The sequence below is a fragment of the Rhinolophus ferrumequinum genome, chromosome 16, assembly GCF_004115265.2.
Source record: "Rhinolophus ferrumequinum isolate MPI-CBG mRhiFer1 chromosome 16, mRhiFer1_v1.p, whole genome shotgun sequence".
NCBI classification, from domain to species: Eukaryota; Metazoa; Chordata; class Mammalia; order Chiroptera; family Rhinolophidae; genus Rhinolophus; species Rhinolophus ferrumequinum.
Window position 1 is genome coordinate 49,490,060 of NC_046299.1, and position 15,618 is coordinate 49,505,677.

Genomic DNA, 15,618 nt, shown 5'->3' on the forward strand with positions numbered 1-15,618 from the left:
GGTATGTTCCTTGGGTGACTAGATCTCCCTGGCCACCGCCACCCAAGCAGGAGGACGTGAGACTGCCATTACCTGGTAATAATGAGGTTTGTCACAATGATGGCAACTGCCGCCACCATGACTGTGGGTGAGGCATTAGGCTGAGTGTTTTGTAATCATGACTTCACCTAGGACCTACGAATACAGGAGGCTGGTCACAAATGAGAATGCGGAGGCTCAGAGAGCTCGAGTCCTTGCCCAAGGTCACACAGAAGTGAAGGGGAGCAGAGCAGGCTCCGGGATTGTTGAGGATTGTTGTACTGTCTCAGCGTCTGCCCCTCCTATCAGGACCATCAAGAGCTGGTGGGACAGAGCCACAGGGCTGCAAGGCCCTGGCTTCCTGTCGCAGGGTCCCCTTTGTTCTTCTCAGAATGTGCTTCCTCAGCTTATTCCCCACCCACCCCACCCCCTGGGCTGTGCTGGTTCTGGGCAAACACCTGGGACATTTTAACCTGTGTTCTGCCCACATAAGAGTGTTTTGTGTCTAACAGAGAGCGAGGTCCTGGGAAAAGGGAAAGGGAAAGAGGAGTGCCTTTATCAATATTTGCTTCAGAACATGCTGCCTTTATGTCTTGTGAAGACAGTCCCACGCAACAGGGCTGGCTTTGTAGCAAGAGAGCCTTGGAGTAGATTTCAAGAAGGACTGACAGTCAAACCCTCACAGACAGGAAGGGAATTTGGAGATAGTGTCATTTTCCCTTCATTTGACGGACAAGGACCTGAAGGCCGAAGAGGTTTGTAATTTGTCCAGGTCACACGGAGATCATGTGGGTCCCGGTCTTCTAGCCCCATCGCAGTGGTGCTTGCCCCTCCCCATGCTGCTGTGTATCCAGAGTCACCTTTCATCCTTGTTAGGACAAGGGAGGGGAGGTCAGAAGTGTGCACAGAGGCGGGTGTCTGCCACCATTGACCATCTGTGTGGCCTCGGTCAAGTCCCCTTCACTCGCTGGGTCTCAGCTTTCTCATCTATAGAATAGAGTGACGGGTGCGGTAATGCTTGGCTGTACATGAGAATTCCTCTGGGAATTTCAAAACACAGAGGTTGGTGGGCCCCAGCCCTGCTGTTGTTTAAAAGCTCCCATGTCTGGTGCGTTTTTCATGTGTAGCCAGGAGACTGAAGCACTGGACTGATAGGTGGTTTCTAAAGTCCTTTTGAACCAGGACAATTCCAGGCTCTTTTCACCTATTGATACTTAAACCACTTCCAAGGCCCCCTGGGCCCAGTGAGTTCCTGCAGTTGCCTTCTCTCTGCCTTGGTCCTGGGCCCACCACACCTCTTCTCTCAGCTCCTACCAGCCCTCAGCTCCTCTGCAGCCAGAGGTGCAGTCTGTTAGCCCGTAAGCCCCCAGGCTCCAAGTGACAGGTTCCACTTATCCCGTCACACTGCCTGAAGAGCTGGTAGCAGTAGCCACGGGGATCGGGGATCTGAGAGGAAAAACCCACACCAGACCTGACCCACTACTCATGCCCACCCAGGCCTCTGCTGCCACCTTCATCCATCACTTCAGAATTCACGTCCTGGCTGGGAACAAAGGGACACACCAGTGGACGGAGCCCAAGGGGCGGGGGAGGAGAGATGAGCAGGACAGGCTGCCTTGCTTGAGTTGTCTTCTTATTCAGAATCCATTTATTAGTCTCAGCTTCCCATAGATGTAAGGCCCGCCCTAAGGAGATTTGCATATTCATTTTGTTTAACATGATTCATCATTCTGTGGAGGAATGAATCTGGGGGCTGCGGGATGGAGCCCCACTTATGAGCCATGGCATAGCCGTGCAGAGAGCTCAGGGTAGCTTTGGAGGTGCTGCACACCCAGAGTTGGCTCCAGGGGGAAGAGATGGTGGGTGCGTGCCTTAGGGAGGATTCCCCTGCCCAGCCCATCCTGACCTCTAACCCAGGCCTTTTATCTCTGCTGAGAGCAGAGCAAGGACCTCAGACTTCAGAGGCATCCCCTCCCCTTCTAGACTTCCCCACCGGAAGTGACGTTTGCAAAGTAGTTTCCAGTTTATTTCCCCTTACACCCATTCCATGACATCATACATTATGATAGAGCCTAAGATTTAAGGAGCACCTATTATTCCCTAAGCACTTACTATGTGTTATGTCCTGTAGCATCACAATAACCCCATGAAGCAAATTTTCGTATTGTGCCCATCTCACGACAAGGAAACTGAGGCTCAGAGAGGCTGCCTAACTTCCGTAGAGTCATGCAGTAGAATAAGGGGTGGAGCTGGGACTCAGACCACAATTCCCTGATGCCTTTGCTCCCTCAAAGCCTCCCTTTATGTGTCTGTTTTTCTCACCATAAGTAACCACTTGTAATTGCTCGTAACCATTTTTCTGTTGGAAAAATAAGGAATGTGTGTGTGGCCAGCACAGTCTCATACTGTGTTGCTCCATAAATGTGTTTGGGATCAATAGGTGAAAGAATCGGACAGCTTCTGATAACTGACTCCTCCACTTCCAGAACCTTCCTGGTGACACTTGACACTGTCACCTTCTGAACCTAGAACTCCTGGATGGCCCTAGTTTTTTCTCTAGAATGTCGTACCTCTGCAGAAGCTGGTGATTTTTGTTTTGGCCTTTGAGTTTTCCAAGTGCTTTCCCACCATCAACTCACTTTATCTCCCCTGCAGCTCTATGTGGATGGCATTGCAGGGATTGCTATACCCATTTTCTGGATGAGGAAACTGAGGAACTAGTTGTTTGCATTGATGCTCAAAGTCACACAGATTGGTATTGGAGAGCCAGAACGTTACCCAGCAATTCAGGACAGTTGTTTCTGGGCTTTTTCTAATCAGGCCAATGTGCACAGGGGTAATCACCACTGAATGAATCTTTCGAAGCTGGTTTCCAAGTTCCTGCTAAGGGAGGGAGAGAGCGAAGCTCCCCAGAGCCAATCAGGCAAACCTCTCAGGTTGGGGACAGGTGGGAGGGTAAGCTGAGGCCTGGATGCATGCCTGTACTCTGGTTACTCCTCTCATGCCATCGAGAGGGGAGTAGAAGCCCAGCCCCCGAGGGAGGGCTGGCACTGCCTGGTGTTGAAGGCATCGTGTCATGGAGACTGAGGCCAGAGTAGTCACCGGGGCTGCCCACCCTCCTGGCCCTTCCTGTCTCCTCTCTGCACGTGGCCTACCGCCAGCGGCTGGGCTGGTCTGCCAGCTGTATGCTGTCCATGTTGCACAATGCCCTGTGCTAACACATGCTCCTTCCCTCAGCACCTGCATGTCAGCGCGTGAGAGGGTGGAGCGGGTTCCTGGAGGAAGGCAAGGGCATGACAGCCCTGGGATGTGGGTGCTAATGGGGGTGGCACTGGGTGGGGGGAATCTTGGAACTCTGGTGTCACTCATTCTACAGGAAGGTTACTGGGCTTGGGTGGGGGTGCTGCAATGGGGGGAAGGTGAGAAAAATCGCCTAGGATTTCCTTCATCTCTAGATCAAAAGGAGCTGGGGCCATTTCACACGTGGGTATCACCCCTGGCTTTGAAAATCAAGCTCCTGAGAAGGGAAGAAGTCCCCAGATGTCCTTCCTTGAGGCTCTCCCAGCCCTGCATGCCCACCGTCATTGGGTGGGGGGGTGGGAGAGGGTGTCTCAACCTGAGCCTGGACATGTGTGTCTAGAAACCTGGGGGAACAAACAGACTTTTCTGGAGGGGGGGGAAGCATCAATCCCATATGCTTGGTGACGACATCTGCTCTCCAGGGAAAATAGCAGAGAACAGAAGCAGCATGAGCAAAGGCCTAACGGTGGGCCTGCACTCTGGAGGATGCTATGTGGAACAGTCTGACAGAAGCAGAGGCTCTCAGTGCGGCAAAAATGGAAGAAGGGTTTAGAGAGGAAAGCTTTGATCAGGCTGGTGATGTTCCAGGTCTAGGAGACTTTGCCTTGGAGGTAAAAGAGGAGCTAGTGATAATGTTTGAGGAGGAAAATGGGATGGAGATCAGTGCTTTAGGGCAGTGACTTTCTGGGATCAATTACAGGGTCAGGGCTGAAAGGGGAGGCCACCTCAGTGGTCCAGCCATAGGGAGATACATTGATTTCCAATTTTTTATATTTTTTATCAAAATCACATACGTATGAGCTGAAAAGTCAAATAGTAAAACTAGGCTTATAATAAAAACAGCAGAGCCCTGCCTCACCCTTTTCCACTCCTGATTACCACCCTGAGACAACTTTGTTCAATTTATGATAGTCACCTTTTTTATTTCCAAATCACTTGCTTATACATTTTTCAGTTTTAGACATTATCTGTTGACTTCTGGCTATGAAGGATGAGAACTGCACTTTTACACCACCGTCTACCTCATCTCTGTCACACAGATACACACACCACTCTTAACGTGCTACACCTATCCTCCCAGCAAAATTATATCTCTCCTTTTTGCTCAAACAGCATTTAGTGTATGCATTAGGATTATGTAACTACTATTCACAGTGGAGCCACATAGTGTACTGTAATTATATGTCCTTCTTTGTTTTCTCTAGAGTTAATAATCACCTCTTTTTTGTTTGTCTGCTTAATGTTCTATGAACCTATCCCTTATTCAACCCTGAATATTCTGACATTATTGAATACCTCCTCTCAGTATGATAAAATTATACTGATTTTAAATTCAGTTTGTATTTTTCTTGCAGCATTCACCCTGCTCCAATTCAGACAGGCTGTGCTCCAACTTGCTTGCTTGCTAGCCTGGAGGCTGAATGGCTAAAGAGGCCTGATGTGGGTGGGCATGGAGGAGAAGGGGAAAATCACCCTGAGAGTTTCTTTGTCTCTCTTCTATATTAGTTCCTCTGTTACATGGATCCCATATGTTTTTTTCTTTTTTGGTTTACACCCTCATTTTGGTGGAATACATCCTTCAGTAATTTCCAGAAAAAGGATTCATGGGGGGAAAAAAATTTTTTTTTTGAAAAATATGTTTATTCTACACTTGTATTTGTTGATAGTTTGGCTGGGTATGAAATTCTAGAATGAAAATAGTTTTCCTCATAATGTGAAGTCATTTCTCCTTTGTGTTCTAGCCTGTAATGTCGCTGTTAAGAACTTTGATGCCATTTTGATTCCTGATTCTTTGAACATAGTCTTTTGTTTTCTCTCTGAAAATATCTAGGATTTTTTAAAAAAATACTTAGTGCTTTGAAACTTCATAGTTTTATGCTGTGGGTCTCTCTTCTCAACACACATTGGTCTCTTTTGATCTGGAAATGTCTTTCAGATGTGGGAGGTTATCTCACCTTACTTCTCGGCTAATTTCCTCCCCTTCATTTGCTGTTTCCTCTCTCTGGAATCCTTATTAGTTGGGTGTTGGATCTTCTGAACTGCTTCTCTAATTTTCTTACTTTTCTCCCCCATTTTCCATCTCTTTGAGTTTTGTCCTACTTTTGGAGAAATTTCTTTAACTTTATTTTTCAATCTTCTTGGAGGAGGTTTTCATTTTTTGTAGCTCTTTTTCCTTTCTCTTGAAATGTTCTTATTTCAAAGATACTATGTCTTGTCTCTCTAAGGATGTTAGAGATACTTATTGTTGTTGTTTCTTTTTACTATCTACCCCCTGCCCCATCTTTAACATTAGAGACTCTTCTCAAATGTTTAGTGACTCCTAGTTGTTTGTTCATATTTAAGAATGAGTTCACGTTTGGCTGTCTGGATGCTCACTGTGTGTTAGGGCAGCATAGGCTGGGAGGCTGCTTGTTAACCAGTGGGCTTCACTGTGGGATGATTAGGTGAAGACCTGCTGTTTCTTTCTGGGAAATCCAATATGTTAACACTTGTGTTTTCTCTTGGGCCAGTTTTCCTATCTCCTGCCTGGCTGTCAGTCTTCCGGAGGCTAACTGGCTAAAGAGGCCTGTTTGGGCGTAGGAATGGAGGGGAGATGCAGATTTTCACTTAACCTCCCTGTTTTCAGTGCCTTGTCCAGCTGATTCAGAACCCAATCAACTCAGCCCCTCATCAAAGTAAACTTCTGTCTCCTGCAAGAGCTGGGAAGGCATCGAGGGGGTCTAACCACTTTTCTTAAAGATTTTTAGCCAGTCTTCCTGTTTTCAGTATCACCTGGTGTCTCCAGTTCCTGAACTTTTCCGGGGTTCTGAGACGCCAGCCTATTGGCTTTCTCCTCCTTCTTACAGCAGTTTCCAGTTCTATCTGTTTTGTTTCCAGGATTTTGTTGACATCTCTCAGTCTGCTGTCATCTCCTATTCTTTTTACCCTTATGGATTTATGCATCTATAATTCCCATGTTGTTATTTGGTGACATTTGATGTCATTTGGTGAGGGGTCGGGACAAAAACAGAAGTAAATGGATGTGTTCAACCTGCCATATTTAATGGGAAGTCCTGATTCTGTTAAAACAGTTCTATGTGCAAGTGACAGTGCTAGGACTGCAGAGTTGGCCAAGGTAAACTGCAAAGAGAAAGGGAAGGATTTGAGGAATGTTGGAGGAAGAATTGACAGGCCCTGGTGACTGAATAAGAGTGGGAGGCAAGAGAAAGGGGCAAGCCTGAGATCACTTCAGCAGGTGAGGACCCTGGCAAACACTGGGCAGTCAGGAGGAGCATTCGGTAAGCACTTTCATGAATGTCTTCCTGGGATTTAGAGTGGGCAGTTACACAGCTGTAGGCTGAGAAGGAGGAGGGACTCAGGGATGGGGAGCGCTGAGCTGGCTCCAAGGAGATGTGGAACAGCTGGGGAGGCCAGCCAAGCCCATGGAAAGTGCTTGAGCCATGTCAGGGTATGGGGGACTCAGGGCCCAGCCCTTTGGGGCTCTTCTGCCCACAGAGCTGGCACCTCCACATGGCAGCTTGCCGCAGCTCTCGGAGCAGACCCAGCACCTTTTAGAGTCTAGTGCAAATCATCCGAGAGAGCAGACACTGGTTGAAAGAAGAGATGTGACGTGATCTCTTCCTGACTCCTCCACAGAGAGAGGTGCTAGAGCACGTGTGTATACATGTGGGTTTGTGCACACATGGGTGTGCCCTTTCCCTGACCAGAATGGGACCACCTGAGACATCCATTCAGGCTGTGGGCACCTGCCTGTTCTGGTTCTCCTCCCTGCACTCTCTCTCTTTGGACACTGCTCTCAGCTGGTACCCACATATGCCTTATTGTCTAGTTAAAAAAAAAATACAGCCCATGTTTCCATAGATCCCATTTGTCCTCCCCCATTTAGCTGGAATTCCACAAAACTTCATATTTGGAGGTAACATCCTCCCCAAACGCCCCAGTAAGCTCCCACCTCCAGGGTCACCAGAGAAGAGGTGTCTGCTTTAGCATTCGGTGAGAAACAAAGATGCCTTCCTTTTTCCCCAGGTGCACCCCGGTCAGAAAGGCCTTTATTTCTGACTTTAATTGTTCTCATCACAGTGAGAGTGCATTTCCTGATCCCCAGTGAAAGTGTGGAAATTTTGAGATACCCTCTTACTTCTGAAATTTTTTTGGAGCTAAAGCTTCCCATCAACCCTCTCTTCACTAATCCAGGCAACCTAAAGCCCCCATCTCTTCTGTAGAGGGAAGTGATTGAATCAGCCACGCGTAAGCAGGGACCCTGAGCCCACTCTCCACCTTCATTTCTGGGGTCTCCAAGGTCTGGGGACACAGAGGTGAGCTGAATTTGAATCCTGATTCCACCACTTACGAACTATGTGACTTTGGACAAGTTGCTTCGTTTCTCTGAGCTTCCATTTCTCCCACCTGGGAAAAGGAAGTAATGAGATATGATGTGTAAAAATGCTGACTGATGGAGAGTTGATTCTCTCCCCTCCCCCACCCGCCTCAGGGACCCACAGCCAGCCTCTGTGCAGCACGCGTGGCTTCCAGGAGGGTCTGTTCCCAGCTCGGATCCACGGAGGCGGCCACACCTTGTCAGAACTCCATCTGTCAGGAATTTATTACTAATACATTTTATAACAGGCTTTATAATAAGATATTAAAGACTGTGGCGGCATCTAGCAAGCATTCCATAAATATTAATAATGCCTTTAGAGGTCACACCTATGGTGGGAGTGTAGGCCTTGTTGCTGAGGTTTGGTTGAGAGTACAGAATGCGCCTAATGAGGGAAATGCGCCTTGACCGTGAGAGGGTGTGGCTGCTTCCTTTTCTTTCTCCTATCTTCCTTTCTCTTGCCGCCTCAAATTTTTACCCCTCTTTCTTTTGTTCACAACTTTGCTTCTGAAATTTCTTTTTTTCCCCTTTAAGTTAGTCACTTTCTCCCTAACTTTCCTTCCCTCTCTTTTCTCTTACAGACTCTCTCCCCCCTCACCCCCATTTTTCCTTTGCCCCCCACCCAGTTCTGCTTGTTTCACCATCACATCCTATTTTCCTTTGTCCCCCTGTTGCCTTCCCTTCTCCCTCATCCTTCTCTCCCCTTCTCCTTTCTTTACACTCTCTCCATCTTTGTTTTCTCCACCCTCCCGCTCTGCCTCTCTCTGTCTGGCCCTCTTTCTCCCTCACTGCACAACGCACTCCCCCACGTGTTGTAGTCAGCACCTGGAGCCACCCCTGTAGAAGCCCAGAGTGTAATGTAACTCACACTGCATGTGAGAAGTGAGCTATTTATCATTATTATTAACGAACAAGATCCCTTGCACGGCAGAACTTTCCCAGAGTCTATTCCCTTGTCACCCCAGGAGTAGCAAAAAGATTTATTTGTCTGTGAATTGCACAGGGTGGCCCATTTACAGCAGGTCCATCAGAAGAGACGTGGAGCTTAAATGGGAACTGGAAGAGGTAAGGGGCTGCCCCGTCTGTGCCCTGCCTGCAGTGGGCCCCTTGCTGAAAGGGACAGCCAGGCAGGCGCAGGAGTTTTGCAGGTGATTGTGCCAAAAACACACTCCCCGGCTCCTAGGAATCATGAGTGGTGCATTGTGGGAGATTTCCCTTCAAGTGGACCAAAAGCCGTGCGAGATTGGACAAGGAATGCCATGGAGGAAGGAGCGCTGAAAGTAGAGCTGGGGCAGAGAAGTGTGCTACGAAGCTTGCTTTAGAAGCAGGAGTAATCACTCCCCTTGGGGTTTTTCCTCCAAAGACCAGCTGCTCCTTTCCAGCAAGAAGGTGGACCCAGAGCCAGTTTCTACAGTGAGCGTGTGGGGTTGCCCTAGAATGGGGCAGCCCCACCCCCCAGCTGAAAAGGTCCTTTGGCCCTGCCTCCACGGCCGAGGCCCACCCTATCAGTCGACCCCGAACCCCCAGCCCAGACACCATAGGGGCACCTTCTTCCTGGTCTCCTTGTCTCCAGGTGGGCAGAGTCTGGCTCTGGGAGGCGTCTCTGCTCCGGGTCTGTCCCGTCTGATTGTGTCAAGCCCATGACCAAGTTGTCTTCTGTCCACCCCTGCCACTCCCACATGCTCGGTGGTCACTGCAGTGACCTGAGGGAATCTGCATGTTAAAAGTAGTGTTAGAACTTAAAAAGAAGAGGGAACCTGCATTCATTCCTCCAGGCCAACTTATTCTTCTCCCTATTGTTACCTCCTGTGCCCTCAGCAGTCTAGGAGCGGTGGCCAGGAACTTTGCCTTCTGTGGCCCAGCTGTGGGCATTAAAGAGGCAAAATCGCAGTATCGAGGAGGGTCAGGGACAGCCTGGGGCAGGGCTGCAGGAACGAGGGGGCCTTGCCTGGGGCTGGATATGTTCTGGGGGGCCAGGGGAGAGGAGCCGAGACGCACAGAGGCTAGCGTGAACAAAGAGGGTGCTGTAGGAAGGCCAGCACAGATCAGGTCTCAGCACCACAGCCAGGGACAGAAAATAAAACCCAGACAGGGCCTGTGAAAACCGGGGCAGGGGAGTTCCCAGAGCCCCTCGTCTCTGCCTTTCTCCCTCACTGCGCTCCATTCTTCTCACTGAAGATGGGCTTCCTCTGCCTGACCATGGCTTCTCTGCCACCCTGTAACTGTGGTTGTCAGCCTGTCATGGTGCCCCCACCAGCCTAACCAGATGGCAAGAAACTTCTTTTTCAGGTTCCCACAGAAAATTCATTTAACTTCCAAGGCCCAATCTGATTGGGCTATTAGAGTCAGCTGGTCACCCCTGGACCAATCAGATGTGGCCTGTGTCTCACATCACTTAGTACAAACATGGCCACCCAGATCCACCCATCTTCTTGAGCACAGAGAACTGTGGGTATAAAGAGCATCTTTACTTGGAAGGAAGGTGGGCAGGGAAGCAGTGATTGGCACCTCTGGATGAGGTGAAAAAAGTACTATGTATGAGTCAAGGCACGTGATTCCCAGTCACAGCTCTGCTGTTAACCACCAGTGAGACCTAGAGCAAGGCACATGCCCTTACTTTTTACATCTGTAAAATGGGCAGGCCGAGCTGGATAATCCCCAAGATTGCTTTCAGCTCCTACATTCACCCATTGCTGAGTGGTGCTTGGTCAGGCCTGGCCTCTGTGTTCGGGAGCTACCTTGGCCTCCAAGCACCCCTCCCCACCTTGCCTCAGATCCCAGCCTTCCTCTCACAGGCTCTCCAAATCCACATTAGAGGGTCTCCAGAGGGTCTCCCACCCCGACTGACCCTGCTTGCAGCAGCCATGAACCGATCGATAGAGGTGTTCTCTTTCTGAATTTTAAAATGCCCATTTGTCTAAGTTCATGACGAAGAGATTGATTGACTGTTTGCATTTTCTAATACCCGCCCCCTTTAAGTAGGGCTTCTCTCACGCTGCCTGTGATGGTATTTTATTACCATAATAATAATTGCAATGACCATTTATTGAGTAATGCTCAATATTGTCATGTGCCTGGCTCAGGGAGAAGCTTTTTTTTGTTTGTTTTAATCCCACACCTTATGTCATATAATCTTTCTTATAACCCTAGGAGGTAGGCACCATTAACAGATCCATTTTCCTTTACGTGAGGAAACTGAGGCCAAAAGAATAAGTTTAACAGCATATGGCTGAGATCTCCAGCCAATACGTGGAAAGGCTGGGACTCAAACTTAGAGAGTCCACTCTCTGAGCCACTAAGTTTTACTGCCTGAAGTGTACTTGGAAACCCAGATGCATCTGGCGCCATAGAGGAAATCTGCTTGCAGAGACCTGTGAGCACATCTGCACATGGCCATGGAACAGCAGCTGTGTGCTTGGAGGAGCCCCTGGTGTCCACACTGGAGTGCCCCCTGCCCCCATCTCATTTCCCTGACAGAGCATGGCGCCCAGGACCTGAAATGCAGGAAGTCAGCATTCTCTTTTCTCCAATGGCTTGTTCCTTCTAAGTATATGTATGGCTCTTTGCCAGGCCTATTTAAAACCTTTTCTAAGTTATGCAGAAATTAAACGGGTTTCCACTGCAGGGCAGGAAACATCAAAGCCGAGAAGGTCAGACACAGGACCAGCCTTTCTTCTTCCCCTTTTCCTCTGTCTTCTGGGATCTTGCTCTTAAATCGTCGGGCCAGATGCTCAGAGACCATACAATATGGTTAGGGGAAATGTCCTCTCCTCCCCGAGGAAGGGGTGGGTTCTTGGGGAGCCAACCCTCGCCTGCCTCCGGGCACTGGCTCCGTATGGGGTGTGCTCTGAAGTGCTGTCTGGTCACCTCACAGGGGGCTGGCAGCTCTGAAGTCGGAGCAGCGTGCCTCTTGTGGCAGGAACCACAGGCCCCGATGGAGTGTTTTGTTCTGGAGCATGGGGCTGACTCCGGCTCTCATGTGTCGTGAGCTTGTTGTCTCTGAGAGGGGTGGAAAGAGAGAGAACGTCGTAAGATCTCCTCAAGACCAGTGACCACGGTGGAATGTCAGGGCGGAGGTTGGCTTCACTGAACCCCACACCAGGGGAGTTCAGTCTTGGGCTTTGCATGTGGTGACTTGTACCGTGTTTCCTCGAAAATAAGACCGGGTCTTATATTAATTTTTGCTCCAAAAGATGCATTAGGGCTTATGTTCAGGGGATGTCATCCTGAAAAATCATGCTAGGGCTTATTTTCCGATTAGGTCTTATTTTCGGGGAAACACAGTATTTAGAGAGTGCCTGTATTCATCAGGGTCCCCAAGAAACGGTTAATCTCAGATCCAATAAGGGCATTTCAGTGAAGAGACAGCTTCCAGAGGGGTGGGCAGGGCGAGGGGCATTGAGAGATACTAAAGTACCAGAGACTAGCAGCAGTGGGAAGTTCTTCTACCCCTGGGGCTGAAGAGGGAAGGGGAGGGGATAGCTGGGGCCAGGGAGGAGGGGCTGCTGGGCTGGCGCTGGAGGGGGCAGGGAAGTAATACCCCAAACCATGTCTCTTTCTGCCTCCTCCCCAAACTCTGAACTCCTACCAGCACCTCTGTGGGCAGTAGCCAGCCAGCAAGGAAACCTGGGGATACAGTGTATTGAGGTCACCCTGGAGTAGGGAGGTGGAGGGGGAGGTGGAGGCAGAACAGGGTACCCCGTAATTCTGGGGGGTGCAGACAAGGAAGGCCCCACACAGTATCATTCAGATTCATCGTGCTTCTTGACACCGCCCTGCCCTGCACTTGAAGGTGTTCTTTAGTCTTCTAGAAGGTATTCAGACAATAAAATCACCACTGCCATCTTTTAAGCGCTTACTTATTATATGCTGGATAGTTTACACTCATGAGCTCCTGTACTCTTCACACTAATCCTATGAGGTATTATTAACTTCGGTATACAGAGAGGGGATTAAGGATCAGAGTTACTAAGTAGCTAGCCCAAAGACACAGCGAGGCTGGGGTTCCAACCGAAGCCTGTCCCTTCCTGAAATCCTTGCACTTGCTCGCTCTGCCCCCTTGCACACTTGATTTTCTTTTGGAGGGAAAGACAGCATATGTTTTCCATGCCACTGAGCTGGGGAGGGCAGAACTAGCAAAGGAAAAGCAGGTTCAGAAGACCAAAGGCATGAGGGAGCCTACTGGGTTCAAGAAGCACAAATAGCTCTACCTGCCGGGAAACATTATTATTATTGATAAGAACAGAGACTACCCGTGATCTTAGCTAAAAGGCCAGGAAGCCATACCTGCCAGGAAATAGAGTGAAGGAGGAGACAGGGCCGGACCGTGAGGGCCTACGTTCTATGCGAAGGGGCACTGGGGAATCACGGGTGGTGTGGGGGAGAAGGAGCTCCCCTGGCTGCCTCTTGCCCTCCGAGCCTGTCCATTGAGCTGACACTTGCCTAGTGTTGGAGAGAATCAGCACACTCAGAAATGATGGCAACTCCGTGGCTTTGTTCCCTGGGGGCCCAATCCAGCCCGACTAGGGACCTTATCAAGGACGCGATTGCCCCAAGCAGGTAGTCCTGGGGAAGGGCCATCGGCAGGCCTAAGCCTGGTCCCCAAAGAGGAATGAAGCTGCTCAAGGCAGTGATGCAGAGCCCAGGTGTGGCCAGGAGCGTGGAGACGGGCAACAATGTGGATGCCCTTCTTGAAAAGAACCCTGCAGGTGTCACAAGGGACCCCGTCATTGTCCCAGTATAAAAGAACACAGAGGACTGGGAATATTGTGTCTCTGCCCTCAGGGAGCTTGCAGGCCAGTCCCACACTCCTGACTACGAGGTACCTCCCATGCTGGCCGTTGACCTCAGCATCTTGCAGAAGAGTTCGGGAGAGAGCTGCCATCAGTATTTTAGAGAAGTGTTTAGAGCTTGAGATCATGGGCTAGCCCTGAAATCAAGGCCTAACACTGCCTAGCTGTGTGACTTGGGCAAGTTACTTAACCTCTCTGAACCTCAGGTGCCTTTTCGCAAACAGGATAATAGCTACCACTTAGAAAGCTACTGGTCACAGAGCTGACAGGTCCTGGCACATAGTCAGACAGTCAATGGGAGCAAAGATTGGTTTTACCTTTTTGTCTCTGACGTTGGATTGCCTGTCGTCAGATGTGTCCAGAGCTCACTGGATTATGAGTAAACTCACTCACCCAACAGTTAGCAGGCACAGCTTCCTTACCAGGCATTGTGGCGGGCGCTGCAGTGATGAGAGCTGACAGTGGGCAGAGGACGCACACAGACACTCAGAATGTAATGTGCTAAGTGCTATTGTAGAGATTCCTTCATGTCTTCATAAATGATATTTATTGAATATCTGCTGTGTGCCTGGCTCCACGGCTCCCATGGAACACATGGTCTAGGAGGGCAGACAGGCACTGAATAAGGAATTATGAGAGAAATGTGGGGGATGAAGAATTCCAGGGTACTGTGGAACCCTGAATATAAATAGTGACGGGGTGGGGGGCATAGTGGGAGCACACCTGCCTTAGGGGTCTGGAGGGCCCCTGTGAGGAAGTTGCGTTTAACAAGTCAGAAGGGGTCTGTACACAGTGTATGGCACAGGGAATCACCAAAGGCTCCTAGGACGTGGTGACATTTGCGAAGGTGTTGTAGGTTCCTCTAGTGATGGGCTGCCATGGTCCAGGGATGGCATGTGTGTGCCCCACCCCAGGGCAAGACAGATAACCTCTGTGGTGCCAGGCAGAGTCCTCAGGGACCCCGCCACATGCCTGTAGCACACAGCTCCCAGCTCCCTGCCCTTGAAACCCCGTGACACGCACACTTGCAGGTGTCCTCCAGAGTAGCCCAGGCCTGAGACTTGGGCAGCCGGGGTGCGCTCGACAGAAGAAGCCAAACTGCCAAGAAACAGGGGTTTAGGGACTGAAAGGCTTTCATCCAGAACTCCAGGATGAGCAGATCATCTTTGGAACTGGCGCTGTTACAGCCACCAGGAGGCCATCAAAAAAAGAAAAAAAAAATAGATACTGCATTTTAAATTCCTCTGAACCCTCTTAGAATAAAAATGACAAGGCCGTGGGTCTGGTTGGCTGGAGGGACGTGGTTAATGGGCTTTGGGGGAATAATCACTGACGAAGGCAGCTGCTCTGAGCTCCTCTCACCCTTGTATTTGCTTTGCTTCACCTCAGGACACACCGGTGGGGACGCCCATCTTCATCGTGAATGCCACGGACCCCGACCTGGGTGCAGGAGGCAGCGTCCTCTACTCCTTTCAGCCCCCCTCCGAGTTCTTTGCCATCGACAGCGCCCGTGGCATTGTCACAGTGATCCAGGAGCTGGACTACGAGACCACGCAGAGCTACCAGCTCACTGTCAACGCCACGGTGAGTCGCCACCGTTGGGCCCCCCGCCTCCAGAGGTGGCTTCCTCCCACCCTCAAAGAGAGTGACAGAACACATCACCTAGTGCCCTGCTACTCAAGGTTCTGTACTGATACTGGTGATAATAACAATGACACCTGACCTTCCCGAGAGTTCGGGCTGTGTCCTTGGCACAGTGCTGAGCACGCACATGGATTGTCTCCATGAAATCTCACAAGAGCCCTGTGTCGTAAATATGATTGAGATACCCAGTTGACAGATGACGAAACTGAGGTAGAGGAGCCGTTCAGTTACTTGCCCCTGGTCACCCCGAAGCTGGGCTCCAGCACCTCACGGGTAACCCCGCAGGCCATTCACAGTGCAGGGCAACCGCTCGCTCTCTGGAACACAGGACAGAGGTTTCACCCCAGCTGTGTCCTGACATCCCCCAACATGCAGGAGTCAGAGGGGGCCTGGCCACCTCTCTAGAGTGGTGACACTTACACAGGAGGGTGCACCCATCTGTGCCAAGCACTGTGCCAGGCCTTGGGAATTTCAGGGTGAGTTAGT

General features: G+C 50.1%; 1 protein-coding gene and 1 non-coding gene across 2 annotated transcripts in view; one reads left to right on the plus strand and one right to left on the minus strand.

Moving 5' to 3' along the window:
* CDH23 (cadherin related 23) overlaps positions 1 to 15,618 on the plus strand; it is a 394,835-nt gene that overhangs the window by 145,513 nt on the left and 233,704 nt on the right. Inside the window, 1 exon segment of the mRNA XM_033130003.1 lies at positions 14,878 to 15,072. Coding sequence (XP_032985894.1) covers positions 14,878 to 15,072 — 195 coding nt within the window.
* Positions 12,792 to 12,980, minus strand: LOC117036483 (U2 spliceosomal RNA). The gene has a single exon (XR_004425381.1). It is a non-coding gene; the product is annotated as a U2 spliceosomal RNA (small nuclear RNA).